The sequence below is a fragment of the Coregonus clupeaformis genome, chromosome 2 (assembly GCF_020615455.1).
Source record: "Coregonus clupeaformis isolate EN_2021a chromosome 2, ASM2061545v1, whole genome shotgun sequence".
NCBI lineage: Eukaryota > Metazoa > Chordata > Actinopteri > Salmoniformes > Salmonidae > Coregonus > Coregonus clupeaformis.
Genome location: NC_059193.1, coordinates 3,313,608 through 3,329,329, shown reverse-complemented (window position 1 = coordinate 3,329,329; position 15,722 = coordinate 3,313,608). Strand labels below are relative to the sequence as shown.

The 15,722-nt window shown below is 44.6% G+C and overlaps 1 protein-coding gene across 1 annotated transcript in view; it reads right to left on the bottom strand.

Moving 5' to 3' along the window:
• Positions 1-11,489: 11,489 nt before the first annotated feature.
• Positions 11,490-15,722, bottom strand: part of LOC123481009 (copine-4-like) — a 103,574-nt gene continuing 99,341 nt past the window's right edge. The window contains 3 exon segments of the mRNA XM_045205597.1: positions 11,490-12,263; positions 13,569-13,805; positions 13,992-14,125. Of these exon segments, the coding sequence (XP_045061532.1) occupies positions 12,132-12,263; positions 13,569-13,805; positions 13,992-14,125 (503 nt within the window). The 3' untranslated portion in view covers positions 11,490-12,131.

Sequence of the window (15,722 nt, the reverse complement as noted above, 5' to 3'; positions counted from 1 at the left end):
CTAGAAAACACATTTCACTACACCCGCAAAACATCTGCTTAAACCTGTATGTGACTAATAATATTTGATTTGATTTGATGACGCTCAAATTGAAAAAACATTAAACAAAATGAGGATTTCTGTAACCTTAATGGGGGTGTAGATTACATTCACATTCCAGTGTGTCCAAATTGTAAACAAGGCTGCATGGAGATTTCTGTACACGCGGCTCCATGCACCAATGGCAATGTCCCGCGTTAGGTATAATGCCAGGAGCCACTTGTGGATTTGACAGCAGCTCAAAGCACTTCCACCCCCGACACACCGCCAAAACAACCGTATAGCAGATTGCAGCTAAAGCGGATCTGATTGAATCAAGGCCCTTAATTATATGGTGCTTTCACTGCCTATGAAAACAGAGTGTTTCCAGGGGTTCGGAATAACCCTTGAAGTATATGGAATGTAAATTAGTATGAAGAACTCCAGGGTTGTTAGGGGAAATTTGAATGCCGAACGCTCTCCACTGCATTCTCAACATCACCAAAACAGCGCCCAACTTTAAAACCATTAAAACTCCTAACTAGGGCTGTAAAATGCTCCCAACTTGTTTTAAAAGACTTTGATAAAACAAGAAGGCTGTAGGAAGGAGAGAAGGAATTGGGAGTGGAGGGTTTCTGGGGAATTGACATGCAATTTTCCCAGACAGTAATCCCTCCAGAGGTACTGTGCTCTGCCACAACTCAATTACTCCAGATCACACAGCTCAGAGAGACCAGCACTACACCAGGATCCCCCACTCTTCTTCCTCCACCCACTCCCCACTCCCCAAGCCTACAGACCTCCCAGCAGACCACTCGTAGATCGCTGAAAGAGCGCAGGCTGGGCATAAATTACACATGGAATAAATTGGAAAATGGGTAACTAGTGCAGGTAATTATGTTAGCAGGCCTTCATGCGCATGTGTTGTTTTTCAGTCATAAAGAGCTGAGCTATGGGACTGACTTGGAGGTGAGCGTTGGTGCCCATGAGCTGGCTACATGCCTTTCCATCCCCTAACCTCCTAGCTCTCTCTCTCTCTCTCTTTCTCGCTCTCATAGTTTAGTTTTAATTGCTGAGGGATCCCTGTGGCCCAGGCTCCACAGTGAGCTAAACGAAAGCGACAGCTCAACTCCCTGGTCCTTCACTGGGTTGGGGGTACAGGACTGTACATCTTTAACTTTCAGCTCTGGCGGTGCTTTAGGTGGGTGTGTGGGTGGTGTGTGTAGCTGAAATCTCCACTGACGAGGGGAGGACATAGGCATGCATTAGTCGTGATTATCCATTCCATTTGTGTCTACCCCCTGTTAATAACTGACTGTGAGAGACCAATGACTGTGGCGCTCCCTGCTGAGTGATTCTGATTGGCGCAACGTAGAGACATGAAAACATTGACTCACTCAGCATTGGTATGAACTAGTCTAAGTTTACAGTGCTACTTTTTAAGCTATTTTTATATCTAAAATAATCAACTATTTTACGCTAGCCTAACTCCAGGATGGCTGTTGATGGAGTCAGGTGGTTAGCCTGTGGGTGATAGGTTGGTGTGGGTGTGATGGGTTGTGGTGGGGGTAATGGGTTGTGCTGGGGGTGGGGGTGGGGGTGGGGGTGATGGGTTGTGGTCGGTGTGATGGGTTGTGGTGGGGGGTGATGGGTTGATGTAGTGTTTGTGTATGGATGGATTACAGTCACAGATAATTGGGGAGTGCCTAAAAACCCTCTCTGTATAGCAGCCAGCGGTTTGTAGGATTAGGAAGGGATCTTGGCATGGAGAAAGTTTTATGGCAGAAATGCAGGTAATTTATTTTCATAACTGAAAGTATATTATCTCTCTCACACACATGCACACGCACACTCACACACACACACACACACACACATACGCCTGTTTCCATGGGTCTCAAAAAAACAACAAAAGCAAGCAACTCCAAAGTTCATCCATTTTAGTAGACGCTCTTATTCGGAGCGACTTACAGTTAGTGAGTGCATACATAATTTTTTTATATATATATATTTTTTTTTCATACTGGCTCCCTGTGGGAATCGAACCCACAACCCTGCCGTTGCAAACACCATGCTCTACCAACTGAGCTACATCCCTGCCGGCCATTCCCTCCCCTACCCTGGACCAATTGTCGCGCCGCCCCATGGGTCTCTTGGTCGCAGCTGGCTACAACAGAGCCTGGATTCAAACCAGGATCTCTAGTGGCACGCTAGCACTGCGATGCAGTGCCTTAGACCACTGCGCCACTCGGGAGGTGATAATCTTCCATAATTAGTCCTCTGGCATCATGGAATTGGCCTCAGGAAAGAGGCATTATGGGAGAAAACACAAGTCCCTGCCACCTCTAAACAGTAGGCACAATGAGAGGGAGCCTTGAAAAAAAAGCCCTAATTGAATTAGCGTAGCAGCACGGTTGTTAAGTATAACAATCAGATCATGTGGAGGAAGCATGGCGGATGTAAGGGGAACTGATAACGAGGGGGACGATTCAGCGGTGCAAGAGAGACGCATGCAGGGAATAATGTGGTGCTGCTTGTCAAATCATTGTGTCTGTGTGTGCAATTCTAACGAAACATTCCCAAGAGTGAATTGTTGAGTGGCTCTGAGCTGTGGTCTATGTAGGTTACTATGCATCCTCCGTCTGCACCAAAAATTACACCGAAATTACAAACGCTTGATTAAACAACTCGGAATGGGAGGTCAGAGGTTGAGTAATGGGGATAGTGAGGTATGCTGAGCACTCCCATAACATATCAGCGTAAGCTTTAGAATGATTAATGCGGGCCATCCCCACACTACGCCTTATAAATATTAATGTTAGTACAGAGACACTCTTCTTGACTCCCGAGAGTCATTGGTTAATTCAACCCTGGTAGAAGAGAAATGTGTAGAACTCAACACATACTTAGCTAAGAGTAAAAGGACAGAATATCTTGTTTAATGAAAAAATATTATCCTTGTTATCATATCTCAATGTTGGGAATAACCCCTTTCGCTGTTTGATAATGTTGTAGTGGTAACGGGGGTAAAGGGGAACATGATAACAGATAACACAACGGTGTGGTTCCTTCCCCTCAGGCAGGTGTCACAGTAATACCCCCTGGGTATGGGGGTAGACCCTCTGTCTTCCACCAAAACAATATTGGACTCATTCATCTCAATTCAGACGGGAAGATGTTGCCCAGTGGGGTACACTCAGGCCCAGGAGGCAGTAAAACTATTCAAATTCACATGACTTTAGCAACCTCTGGTTTTTATATTCTATAATATTCATCCCATGTCATTAGAAATTGCCAATGAAAGCGTCTGTGAAATCTTGTATATAACACAGAATTAAATGGCGATTCAAAAGGCATATGACAGCAATCAAAACCCCTTAACATAACATGACAGTTGGGCAGAGGATGTCACCTGTGACTATGGTATGAAACAAAAATTGCCTGGAAATTGCTTCATGGAACATTAGCCCAGTAGTATGTCAGATACACACGTGTCAGGCTGTTCTAAAACTGCAAACCATAGCCAGAGGGCTGCTCCTGAGTTTCCATTTCTGACACACTCAGCCTGGACTCAATCAACCCTGCCATAACAATAGTCTGTCTGGAAGCTACAGACACCAGAGAAAACAACATTCTGTAAAAGATAGAGAGCTACTTAATACTCTTTTAGCTTGATTGAAGTTAGAGAGTTTTTTCGCATTTCCCAGCCCGACCTACGGACTGCTTTGATTTGAAAGCAACATCCTTACTATTTTCCACTTTTTCTTTTGACCAAGTCTTTATTTGTCTTGTTATTTTCGTTGGGGCTTACAGGTACAGTACATTATCAATTTCACTAGGTGCACCTGTGTAATGATCTTGCTGTTTAGTCAGCTTCTTGATATACCACACCTGTCAGGTGGATGGATTATCTTGGCAAAGGAGAAATGCTGTAACAGGGATGTAAACAAATCTGTGCACAACATTTGAGAGAAATCTGTTTTTTTGTGCATATGGAACATTTCTGGGATCTTTTATTTCAGCTCATGAAACATGGGACCAACACTTTACATGTTGCATTTATATTTTTGGGCAGTGTATATATATATACTTTATATTGTTTGTATGTATTTGTTGGGCTTTATGGATTGTTTATTTGTATGTGACTTTAGCTGAGATTATTCTTTACAGAGTCAAGTATATTTGTCCAGGCCTCAATTGTTCCTTGACTAGCACCATTGATTCTCTCTGTCGATAATTCTAATGTCATAACTTCTAATAGTAACTGCATCCACTGGTGAATTGGGAGAGAGTGAGGTGATTGCCATCTAGGAGCCAACATCTTTTTTTGTGGCAGTGCTGCCTGCCAGCAGTAATCGTCTCTGATTAATTGAGAGATTCAAGGAGCTATCATCGTTAAGTAACTTAATAGATGTAAATCTTTGGAATAATTACATTCATGCATTTCAAAAATTAATTTTGTAACTTTGCCCCAGAAGCGTTTAACTGCAGGAACTCCCGCATCATATGAAGGAATGTGCCTACCTGATTTAGCGAACAGTTGGGAGTCGGGGCCAATTTCATCGTAAAACGTTTCCTTGGTGTTAAATACAATCTGTGAACCAACAGAAAATGTTTAAGTTGCCCAAACAAATCAGCAGCCTGTCTGACCCTCATAGAAAGAGAAAACGGAAGGGTTATTTAGCTCCCTTGTTTTCATCAGGTAGCATTATTTAAATTCTCCACGGCGCCACAGTACATAAAATCTCGTTTTCTACTCATGCAAATCTGAAATGTGGACAAACTGAGGAGTGTAAAATAAATAATTAATAAATAAATCTCTTCTGCATTTGAGTTGATTGTTTGTTAAAAAATGTCTACTGCTGCTACCTGATGCTCAACTATTCAGCTTATTCTAAAGGGGATTTAGGGCTCTATTCAATCAGACACACTTTAGCCAACATCTGCATACAGAGCCACAGGAAGTAGGGGTGCTGAGGGTGCTGCAGCATGCCCTGAAAAATAGTTTAAAAAATAAAATAATAATAATTGTGACAAAAATTGTCCATCCGCTATGCGGGTGTATGCTATCACCGGTTAACGCTTGATCTGATTGAATACAGGCCTTAATGTCTATGAGGTTGACTGTTTTTTACTTGTGATTTATCAGGGGCTGCTGCAGTTTTCAGAGTGATGTTGATGTTGAGTTAGTGACGCATGAATGACTTCACACGTTTCAAGTCACACATACCAGTAAAGCTTTCAGTTACATAAAAACCAATACAGTACACATACCACATAGAATGGGTCAAAATGAAATAAAATGGTGGCCTACATAATATTTTCCGACAGCACCTTGCTTCTATCAGCAGTGACAGTGGGGTGAATAAGATATTCTACCTGTGGTACGGCGCACGTGAGAGGACAGAGGATGAGGGAGTGACATTTCCCTGAAGCCTCACCAGGACCTGACAGCAGACACCTACTCATGTCTCTCTCTCTGGAATGATTACAACAAAGAGAGAACCGATTCAGTCCCCCTAGTAGAACCCTGCCTCTAACAATCTCCCCCAAAACACCAGTCACACACACACAGCCCACCTCCCGGAGTGGCAGAAGGTATTTTATGTCCCACCGATCAACTTAACACAATGGCCTCTGTTCTCTCTAACTCGAAGAAAACTACTTCCTGGAGTTCCTACTAACAGCTTTCCTGTCAAATGCCACATCCAACGCAGAGTTACGTTGTATAGACTACAGAGTTCTAAACTTTTGCCAAAACTTCAAATCAAACAAGCCATCAGACTGCTGAACACTTGAACTGGATTGGCCACCTGCTCTGATTCTCCAGCCCTTAGTACACATGCACTCACTCATGCACACACACACCCACACAGACATACACACACACACACACACACACACATTTACATTCTTGCTACACACATCACAACTGCTGCTACCAGACTCTTATTATACTGCTCAGTTTATACACTGACCCCCATCCCCTCCTTCTCCAATACACGTGTAAATATTGGACTATAAATGATGCCTTCTTGAATAATACTTATGCTACTATAAAATGTTTATTCTGTTCTACTGAGCCATTTAATTTATGTTCGTATTCTTATATTTTATTATGTCTTATTGTTGTTGCATTGTCGAGAAGGAACCTGCAAGTAAGCATTTCGTTGGATGATGTATACCATGCGTATCCCGTACATACGACTAATAAAACTTGAAACTTGAAAGAAGCCATTTAATCTTTATTGCTGAGTCATGGTGGGTGCAGTCGGTTGAATTGGAGAGCAGGGTATGTTGTGGTCAGTGTTAGGCCTCAGTGAACAGTAGTGGCTCCCATTAACGATTTGGCTACTTTGTCCCTCTTAAATATGAAACAGTAAGCAGTGACAAGAGAGATGTAGTCAGGGGGAAGGACAGCTGTAGTGAAGTCACTCAAGAGACAGGACTACTCTAAATGCTGGTTCTCAACGCAGAGGCCTCTTGTCGCTCAGTTGACTTTAATAACTGGAATGAAGTGAATGGAACAGGAAACCATGTGTTTGATGTGTCAATACCATTCAATTTATTCCATTCCAGCCATTATTATGAGCCTGTCCTCCCCAATTAAAGGTGCCCCCCAGCCGCCTGTGCGTTACACTGTCATTAGCACAACATAACAGGTGCCCTGTGTTTAGTCATGACAGTTACCATATCAAATGATGTAACACTGTCGTGCTGCATGGAGCAAACAGCTACTGTACTCTAAATTGCAGCCCTTAAGCGAGTCTGTGTGAGTCTGTTATTATGTCTGACAGCCTGGTACCTTAGCTAAACACTTTGACATGAGGGTTTAAAGTCACTTTTCATCAGTTGACGTCAACTGTGCTGTGTCTGTACAGTCATCGCTCTTCAAAGGCTAGCTCCTCCCTGTCAACAGTCTATGCTAGCTAGCAGCTCAATTCCGCTATGTCCTCTCTGAAGCTAATCAAGCCCTTTCACTGTTCTTCCTCTGTGAACAAGACCGTCATTAGCCCAATCCCTCCCTCTCTGGTCAATATGCATGGCATTAACCTCCTGTGCCAAATAGCAGGTTTAGACAGAGAACAAAGACTAGAGTGCCATTCTGGACACCGGTTTAGACAATAGAGGGAATCAACAAAGCAGGAAATTTGTGTTTTTATCTGGGGTAATAACCACCTGTGTTTGTGGGAATGTTGGGTATTCTGGCACAGCTGTTAGGACAACTAGGAGACTGAATAAGATGACTTACTGTAGCGTCTGACCTTCAGAATCAAGACCTTCAGAATCAAGACCATCAGAATCAAGACCTTTAGAATCAAGACCTTCAGAATCAAAACCTTCAGAATCAAGACCTTTAGAATCAAGACCTTCAGAATCAAGACCTTTAGAATCGAGACCTTCAGAATCAAGACCTTTAGAATCAAGACCTTCAGAATCAAGACCTTCAGAATCAAGACCTTTAGAATCAAGACCTTCAGAATCAAGAGCCTTCAGAATCAAGACCTTTAGAATCAAGACCTTCAGAATCAAGACCTTCAGAATCAAGACCTTTAGAATCAACACCTTCAGAATCAAGATCTTCAGAATCAAGACCTTTAGAATCAAGACCTTCAGAATCAAGACCTTCAGAATCAAGACCTTTAGAATCAAGACCTTCCAAAATCAAGACCTTCAGAATCAAGACCTTTAGAATCAAGACCTTCAGATTCAAGACCTTCAGAATCAAGCCACAGCTTTTTTTTATTGTATGATTCTGTGCTCGCCATCCTGGCTGAATTGCTCATTAGTAGCATTCAAACACATTTATTTAATGTTCAGTAATCACACAATGTACACAGATGGCAGGTTTGTTTAACAGTAAATAATGTATATTTATTCTACTCCAACTGTATGTAGTTACACTATCATCGGGTATAACTTGCGGCAAACAAACAATATACTTTTAATCAGATAGACATCTAGAACATTGGCAATTTAGAGGCAAATTGCCAAAATTGCTCCCAGCTAGAAAATATATATTCAGCTAGTGGCAAACTAGAGGAGAACGGAGATAGTAATGAAGGCTGTGGGCTATCTTGGAGACACATTTCTTCCCATTAAAATGTTTCCTCCCAATATTACCACCATAATTGCACCCACTGGACATGAACATGGTCCACTACTTGGTCAGCTGAAGATGAGTCACTCTGAACAATAACACAGACAGCAGGTTTATACAAATCCCCATTGTTGCCAACAGAATGCTAGGCTAGAACAAGGGTATATGATGTGTTAAATAGAAGCCTTATTGCTTTGCTTTTGCTTGTCATTTGCCGTGGTATGCGTAGTCATACTTCAAATAGAACAGTAAACAAGTATTTTGCGTCATACCAATGGTATATCGTCTCATATACACACGGCTGGGATGCAGTTTTGAAGCCAATGTACATTATAAACTGGGTGGTTCGAGCCCCGAATCCTGATTGGCTGAAAAAAATTATGCACTCACTAACTGTAAGTCGCTCTGGATAAGAGCATCTGCTAAATGACTAAAATGTAATGTAAAATGTATATCAGACCGTATACCACGGGTATGAAAAACATTTATTTTTACTCTCCCAACTATGATGGTAACCAGTTTATAATAGCAATAAGGCAACTCGGGGGTTTGTGGTATACAGCCAATATACCACGGCTAAGGGCTGTATCCAGGCACTCCGCGGTGCGCCATGCATAAAAGAACAGCCCTTAGCCGTGGTATATTGGCCATATACCACACCCCCTCTGGCCTTATGGCTTAAATAACACATGGCAACAACAGTCCTCTTTCTCCCAATCAGAGCCCTGACAGGCGAACCAGGCTAATGATTGAAGGTTCATGGTTTATTCTGCTCTTTACCTGCTATTTAAATAGGAATGCACCATGTGTTAGGTAGCTAGTTACTAACTGTGTTGAATTGAAGTATCAATACCTTTTGTTTCCACATAATTTCTTAGTATATACTAGATTACCATATTAAATAATACTGTTAATTTAAGTGTTACAGATTGAAGCTCTCCTGTCTCCTGGCACTGGCAGATCAATGATGGGGCTAATTATAAACCCTTGGCCACTGAGAGTTCTCTATGGATTTTTCAGTGGGAAAATGACCATGGCAGTGACCCGCGACACAATCAACCAAGGAGCTGGCTGGCACTGGGGGTTTTGGATACACAGTATATAGAGGATATTTAAATATTTTAAATATCCTCTCCGATTTGAGTGGAAATGATGGGAAAGATGATTTATTCTCAAGACAGAAAATGTGTTATTATTCTCTAGAATCTAGATGGGATATGATTTATATCCAGGAGGAAATCAAACTTTCATTTCCCATGACAACACATTGCACCCTCAACCATTTATAACTCTATCTGAAATTTGTGCAGACACACACACACACACACACACACACACACACACACACACACACGGTATAAACTGTATGGACCATCATCTACCTCAAGTCATTTTCATTTCAGATAGTGGTTAAGCGATTTTGAGTTACCTATTTGAATGTCCTTCTCTTACTTCCCAAAGATATACAATACAACCCAAAATGTCAGAATCCTTAACCTATAGCCTTTAGATACATTTGCTTAAAATAGCATAGTCAGATGTTAGCAGTTAAGCAATTAGAGAGTGAAATACTTTTCAAGAACAGCCGAGGCATGGACAAAGCCAATTCTAAATTGGTATGACATTTACATTACATGACTCATATGTGACTCATACAGTATGTGATGAACTATAACGAGTGATTGAAATCAGACTACCCACCATTGTCTAATCTGATGTAATGTAATTATGATTTATTGTTTATGCCTTGAGTATTCAGTAATATTGAGCGAGTCATTGAAGTATTTGTATTTTATTAGGGATCCCCATTAACAGTTGCCAAGGCAGCAGCTACTCTTCCTGGGTTCCAAAGGCATGTTTAAAAAACACAACAACAACAAAAAACGGTTACATCATATAACATTACTACACCACTACAGATCTACAACACCAAATGTACAATACCGACATACAACTATACCACAGTGTACATGTGTGTAGAGTGCGTGTGCTAGTGTGTGTGTGTGTGTGTGTGTGTGTCACTTCACAGTCCGCGTTGTTCCATATTTCCTCAGCACCAGTCCTAACGGGGAGTTGTGTTGACGAGCCCATTCCCTGCCTGTCAGATACCGCTTGGTGCTGTCAAGTAGCCCTCCATAACAGATGACTCACTGCAACTCTTACCCATAATATGGCTCTTACAGTATGAACCCATCAACAGATGTCGACTTTCACAGAACGCAGCTGGTTCATACAAGACGCTCAAGGCACAAACACAGTACACACACACCTCAAGGTATCGTCACTCCAGCATGTATGTCACTGTCACTATTGAGACTGAAGTTACTTACACACAACTGAATGGGATGTGTTTTATTAGTCACATGGTTTGGATGTTTTTGGAGGCTGATCCTTCTGGCTGTCTCCATGGTGCTGCCTGTCCAACTCGTCAGACAGTTCATTATGAACCAGGACAGAATTATTGGACTGCCGGCTGCTCTGGACATGAAAGGGCCCTGCCCTGCCCTTTCTATGGTATTCATCATGCATCTCAGAAATCTCCATCCCTCCAATTGCTATCAATCCCTCGCTATCTTCGCCCCATCTCCCTCTCTCCTCCCCATCTCCTTCTCTTCTCCCCATGTCCTTCCCTTCTCCCCATCTCCCTCACTCAGTCCTCCCCATCTCTCTCTCTTCTCCCAATCTCCCTCCCTCTCTTCTCCCCATCTCCCTCCCTCTCTCTTCTCCCCCATCTCCCTCCCTCTCTCTTCTCCCCATCTCCCTCCCTCGCTCTCCTCCCCATCTCCCCATCTCCCTCCCTTCTCCCCATCTCCCCTCCCTCTCTCTCCTCCCCCATCTCCCTCCCTCCCTTCTCCCCATCTCCCTCCCTCCCTTCTCCCTCCCTCTCTCTCCTCCCCATCTCCCTCTCTCTCCTCCCCATCTCCCTATCTCCCCCCTCTCCCTCCTCCCCATCTCCCTCCCTCTCTCTTCTCCCCATCTTCCTCCCTCCTCCCCAGACACCTCAAAGGGAGAGTCGTGACTCTCCCCAATCCTAGGAGGAATTGGCCCCGTTCTCACATGGACAGACTTGTTCTGTTCAACTTCAATCAGTACATTCCCATAATTGTTATGGACGTTTTTAAATCAATAGAATATATTGGAATTGCTAAGAAAGTGACCCCAATTCCCAATTCCTTTGACTACTTTGCACACCAAAAGATTGAAATTCAGCCTATTCAGTCCTCTGCACTTTCTATGGATTTTCCATTGAATTAATTGAAATGGTTGTGACCACAATTCCAATTACGTTTTTGATTTGAAACCCAATAGCTTTTTTTTTTTACATAGTACAAGTCACAAGCATATTGATAAAGCTTTTATTATTTCACAGAATACTGCATTGTAACATAACAACGGCAAAAAATATACTCTAGTGAATACTCAAGTTGTGCTTTAAAGTCTACTCACACAGTTAGTTTCCATGTCAACATGCTTCATAGTAGAATCTCCTTTATCCCCACAACACTGTAAACTCTATTGTTCACTAAGAAAACAACATGAACCATGAGAAAACAGTGTCTGCTTTATTACCAGCATGCAAAACAACAGTTCATGCATCCGCCTCATCTGCAGTACGGACTTCTGAGGACGCAAACGTTTCTAACGCAGGTACTGTAGCTAGTTAATTCACTGTGGTCCAAAATGTTTTACAATGTATGAATATTAAGAAATTTAGCAAAATCTCAACAAACTCTTATAAAAAAAAACGAATGGGGGTGTTCTATACATTCCGTCATCGATAGTTGAACACTCATCTGTAGGGATGTCAGTTTGGTTGTTCGTTTTTGCGTTTGTGTGTGTCCCCCCTCCATACAAATGCTTTGAATTATACAGTTGCTTTACAGATGCAAGCCTCGGAGGCCACGCATGCACAACGAAAAGAACAAACAAATGAATAGAGCAAAACAGTAAACTTTTCAGTTAGTCAGCATAACGTGCTGTCTGTTGTAATGAGGGCGTTGGGCCCCTCCGCTCAGGGGGCGAACGTCTTGGAAGACTCCAACTCGTTGGGAACTTTGGGTTTGATGCCCTTGTTGTTGTAGTAGTCAACCACCTGGTTGGGCACTTCTGCTAGGACAGTCTTCGCCAGCTCTGCAGGTGAGCCCTGGAGAGGGACAGAGAGAAACCTGTCACTTCCTGTAACACTCAGATAACCCTCCCAGTTCCTCAGGTAACCTCCCAGTTCCTCAGGTAACCCTCCCAGTTCCTCAGGTAACCCTCCCAGTTCCTCAGGTAACCTCCCAGTTCCTCAGGTAACCCTCCCAGTTCCTCAGGTAACCTCCCAGTTCCTCAGGTAACCTCCCAGTTCCTCCGGTAACCTCCCAGTTCCTCAGGTAACCCTCCCAGTTCCTCAGGTAACCTCCCAGTTCCTCAGGTAACCTCCCAGTTCCTCCGGTAACCTCCCAGTTCCTCAGGTAACCCTCCCAGTTCCTCCGGTAACCTCCCAGTTCCTCAGGTAACCCTCCCAGTTCCTCAGGTAACCTCCCAGTTCCTCAGGTAACCCTCCCAGTTCCTCAGGTAACCCTCCCAGTTCCTCAGGTAACCTCCCAGTTCCTCCGGTAACCTCCCCAGTTCCTCAGGTAACCCTCCCAGTTCCTCAGGTAACCTCCCAGTTCCTCAGGTAACCTCCCAGTTCCTCCGGTAACCTCCCAGTTCCTCAGGTAACCCTCCCAGTTCCTCAGGTAACCTCCCAGTTCCTCAGGTAACCTCCCAGTTCCTCCGGTAACCTCCCAGTTCCTCAGGTAACCCTCCCAGTTCCTCCGGTAACCTCCCAGTTCCTCAGGTAACCCTCCCAGTTCCTCAGGTAACCTCACAGTTCCTCAGGTAACCCTCCCAGTTCCTCAGGTAACCCTCCCAGTTCCTCAGGTAACCCTCCCAGTTCCTCAGGTAACCTCACAGTTCCTCAGGTAACCCTCCCAGTTCCTCAGGTAACCCTCCCAGTTCCTCAGGTAACCCTCCCAGTTCCTCAGGTAACCCTCCCAGTTCCTCAGGTAACCTCCCAGTTCCTCAGGTAACCCTCCCAGTTCCTCAGGTAACCTCCAAGTTCCTCAGGTAACCTCCCAGTTCCTCAGGTAACCCCCAGTTCCTCAGGTAACCCTCCCAGTTCCTCAGGTAACCTCCCAGTTCCTCAGGTAACCTCCCAGTTCCTCAGGTAACCTCCAAGTTCCTCAGGTAACCCTCCCAGTTCCTCAGGTAACCCTCCCAGTTCCTCAGGTAACCCTCCCAGTTCCTCAGGTAACCCTCCCAGTTCCTCAGGTAACCTCCAAGTTCCTCAGGTAACCCTCCCAGTTCCTCAGGTAACCCTCCCAGTTCCTCAGGTAACCTCCCAGTTCCTCAGGTAACCCTCCCAGTTCCTCAGGTAACCCTCCCAGTTCCTCAGTTAACCCTCCCAGTTCCAATAAAGACTCACATGTTTGAAGTTGCGGAAGGGGACGAACTGGACAATGTCTCGTAGGCAGGGCTCCCCCTTGGGCGAGCGAAGGATCCCGTCATCTCCATCCAGCATCCGCATGTCACTGAAGTCAGCACTTCCCACGCCCACGATGATGATGGACATGGGCAAGTGGGAGGCTTGGACGATGGCCTCGCGGGTGTCCGCCATATCTGTGATCACTCCGTCCGTTAGGATAAGCAGAATGAAGTATTGCTGCAGAGATAAAGGAAGGAAGTCAATGAGTTGGGAGCAACGTGAGAGAGTAATGTCTGTGGGGTTTGTTGGAAATACATTGCGCAAGTCTCCCATTGACATCAATACATGATTTAAGCGAAGGTTCAAGCTATGCTCCAAATTGACTGGTTCCAAGGAGAAGAGGACGACTGACAGCTATCTTACCATGGCCTCCTTGGTGTGCATTTCTTGTGAAGCGGAGCTGGCTACTTTCTGGATGATGGGGGCGATGTTGGTGGGGCCGTAGAGCTGAAGCTTAGGAAGGCAGGTTTGATAGGCCTCCACCACCCCTTGGATACCTACACACCCATAAACATATGTTGGGAAAACACAGAATAACACACACAGTAACACTCACATAGTCATATACATCTGGAGAACTCTGGGTATTTGGGGAACACAACGACCAACACCAATGCACACAGGTGTGAAGGTATCTTTGTGGAGTAATTGAGCCCCATGATATTCCATGATATTTTACACTTTGAGGGAAGCAGCCACTCTGTGAATAGTTAGTCAACGTCACAGCTGCATTGACTTCTATTTATCTCTTCTCACCACTATAGGGATCTCAGCAGTGGCCTCCCATCAGGCCGAGCAGCTGAAGTAATGCCATTTACTGATTGAGTGGACATTTGAGGTCACACACACATCTTTGGAGAATTTCACTTAATTAAAAAAAAACTCCATCATGACCTCAGTGTGCGTGCACACACGCACACACACACAAACACCACATGCTTCGTAAACAACTAGTGTAGACTAACAGTGAAATTATAGAAAGATAATACCATGAGGAATGAATACACAGTGAGTAATGATAACTTGGCTATATACACGGGGTACCAGTACAGAGTCGATGTGCAGGGGTACGAAGTAATTGAGGTAGATATGTACATATAGGTAGGGGTAAAGTTACTAGGCAACAGGATAGATAATAAACAGTAGCAGCAGCGTATGTAATGAGTCAAAAGAGTTAGTGAAAAAAGGGTCAATGCAGATAGTCCAGGTAGCTATTTGGTTAACTTTTCAGCAGTCTTATGGCTTGGGGGTAGAAGCTGTGTGCTGGGTCCTGTTAGTTCCAGACTTCGGTACCGCTTCCTGTGCGGAAGCAGAGAGAACAGTTTATGACTTGGGTGGCTGGAGTCTGTCAATGTTTAGGGCCTTCCTCAGACACCACCTGGAATAGAGGTCCTGGATGGCAGAGAGCTCAGCCCCAGTGATGTACTGTGCCGTATGCACTACCCTTTGTAGCGCCTTGCGGTCGGATACCAAGCAATTGCCATACCAAGCGGTGATGCAGCCAGTCAAGATGCTCTCAATGGTGCAGCTGTAGAACTTTGAGGATCTTTTCAGTCTTCTTCATGACTGTGTTGGTGTGTGTAGCCATGCTAATTCTTTAGTGAGGTGGACACCGAGGAGCTTGAAGCTCTTGACCCGCTACACTACAGCCTTGTCGATGTGGATGGGGGTGTGCTCGGCCCTCCGTTTCCTGTAGTCCACGATGAGCTCCTTTGTCTTGCTGACATTGAGGGAGAGGTTGTTGTCCTGGCACCACACTGCCAGGTCACTGACCTCCTCCCTATAGGCTGTCTCATCGTTGTCGGTGATCAGGCCTGTCACCGACGTGTCATCAGCAAACTTAATGATTGTGTTGGAGTCGTGCACGGCCACGCAGTCGTGGCTGAACAGGGAGTACAGGAGGTGACTAAGCACACACTCCTGAGGGGGTCCTTGTTGAGGGTCAGCGTGGTGGATGTGTTGTTGCCTACCCTCACCACCTGGGGGGTGGCCCGTCAGCAAGTCCAGGATCCAGTTGCAGAGGGTGGTGTTCAGTCCAAGGGTCCTGAGCTTAGTGATGAGCTTGGAGGGCACTATGGTGTTGAACGCTGAGTT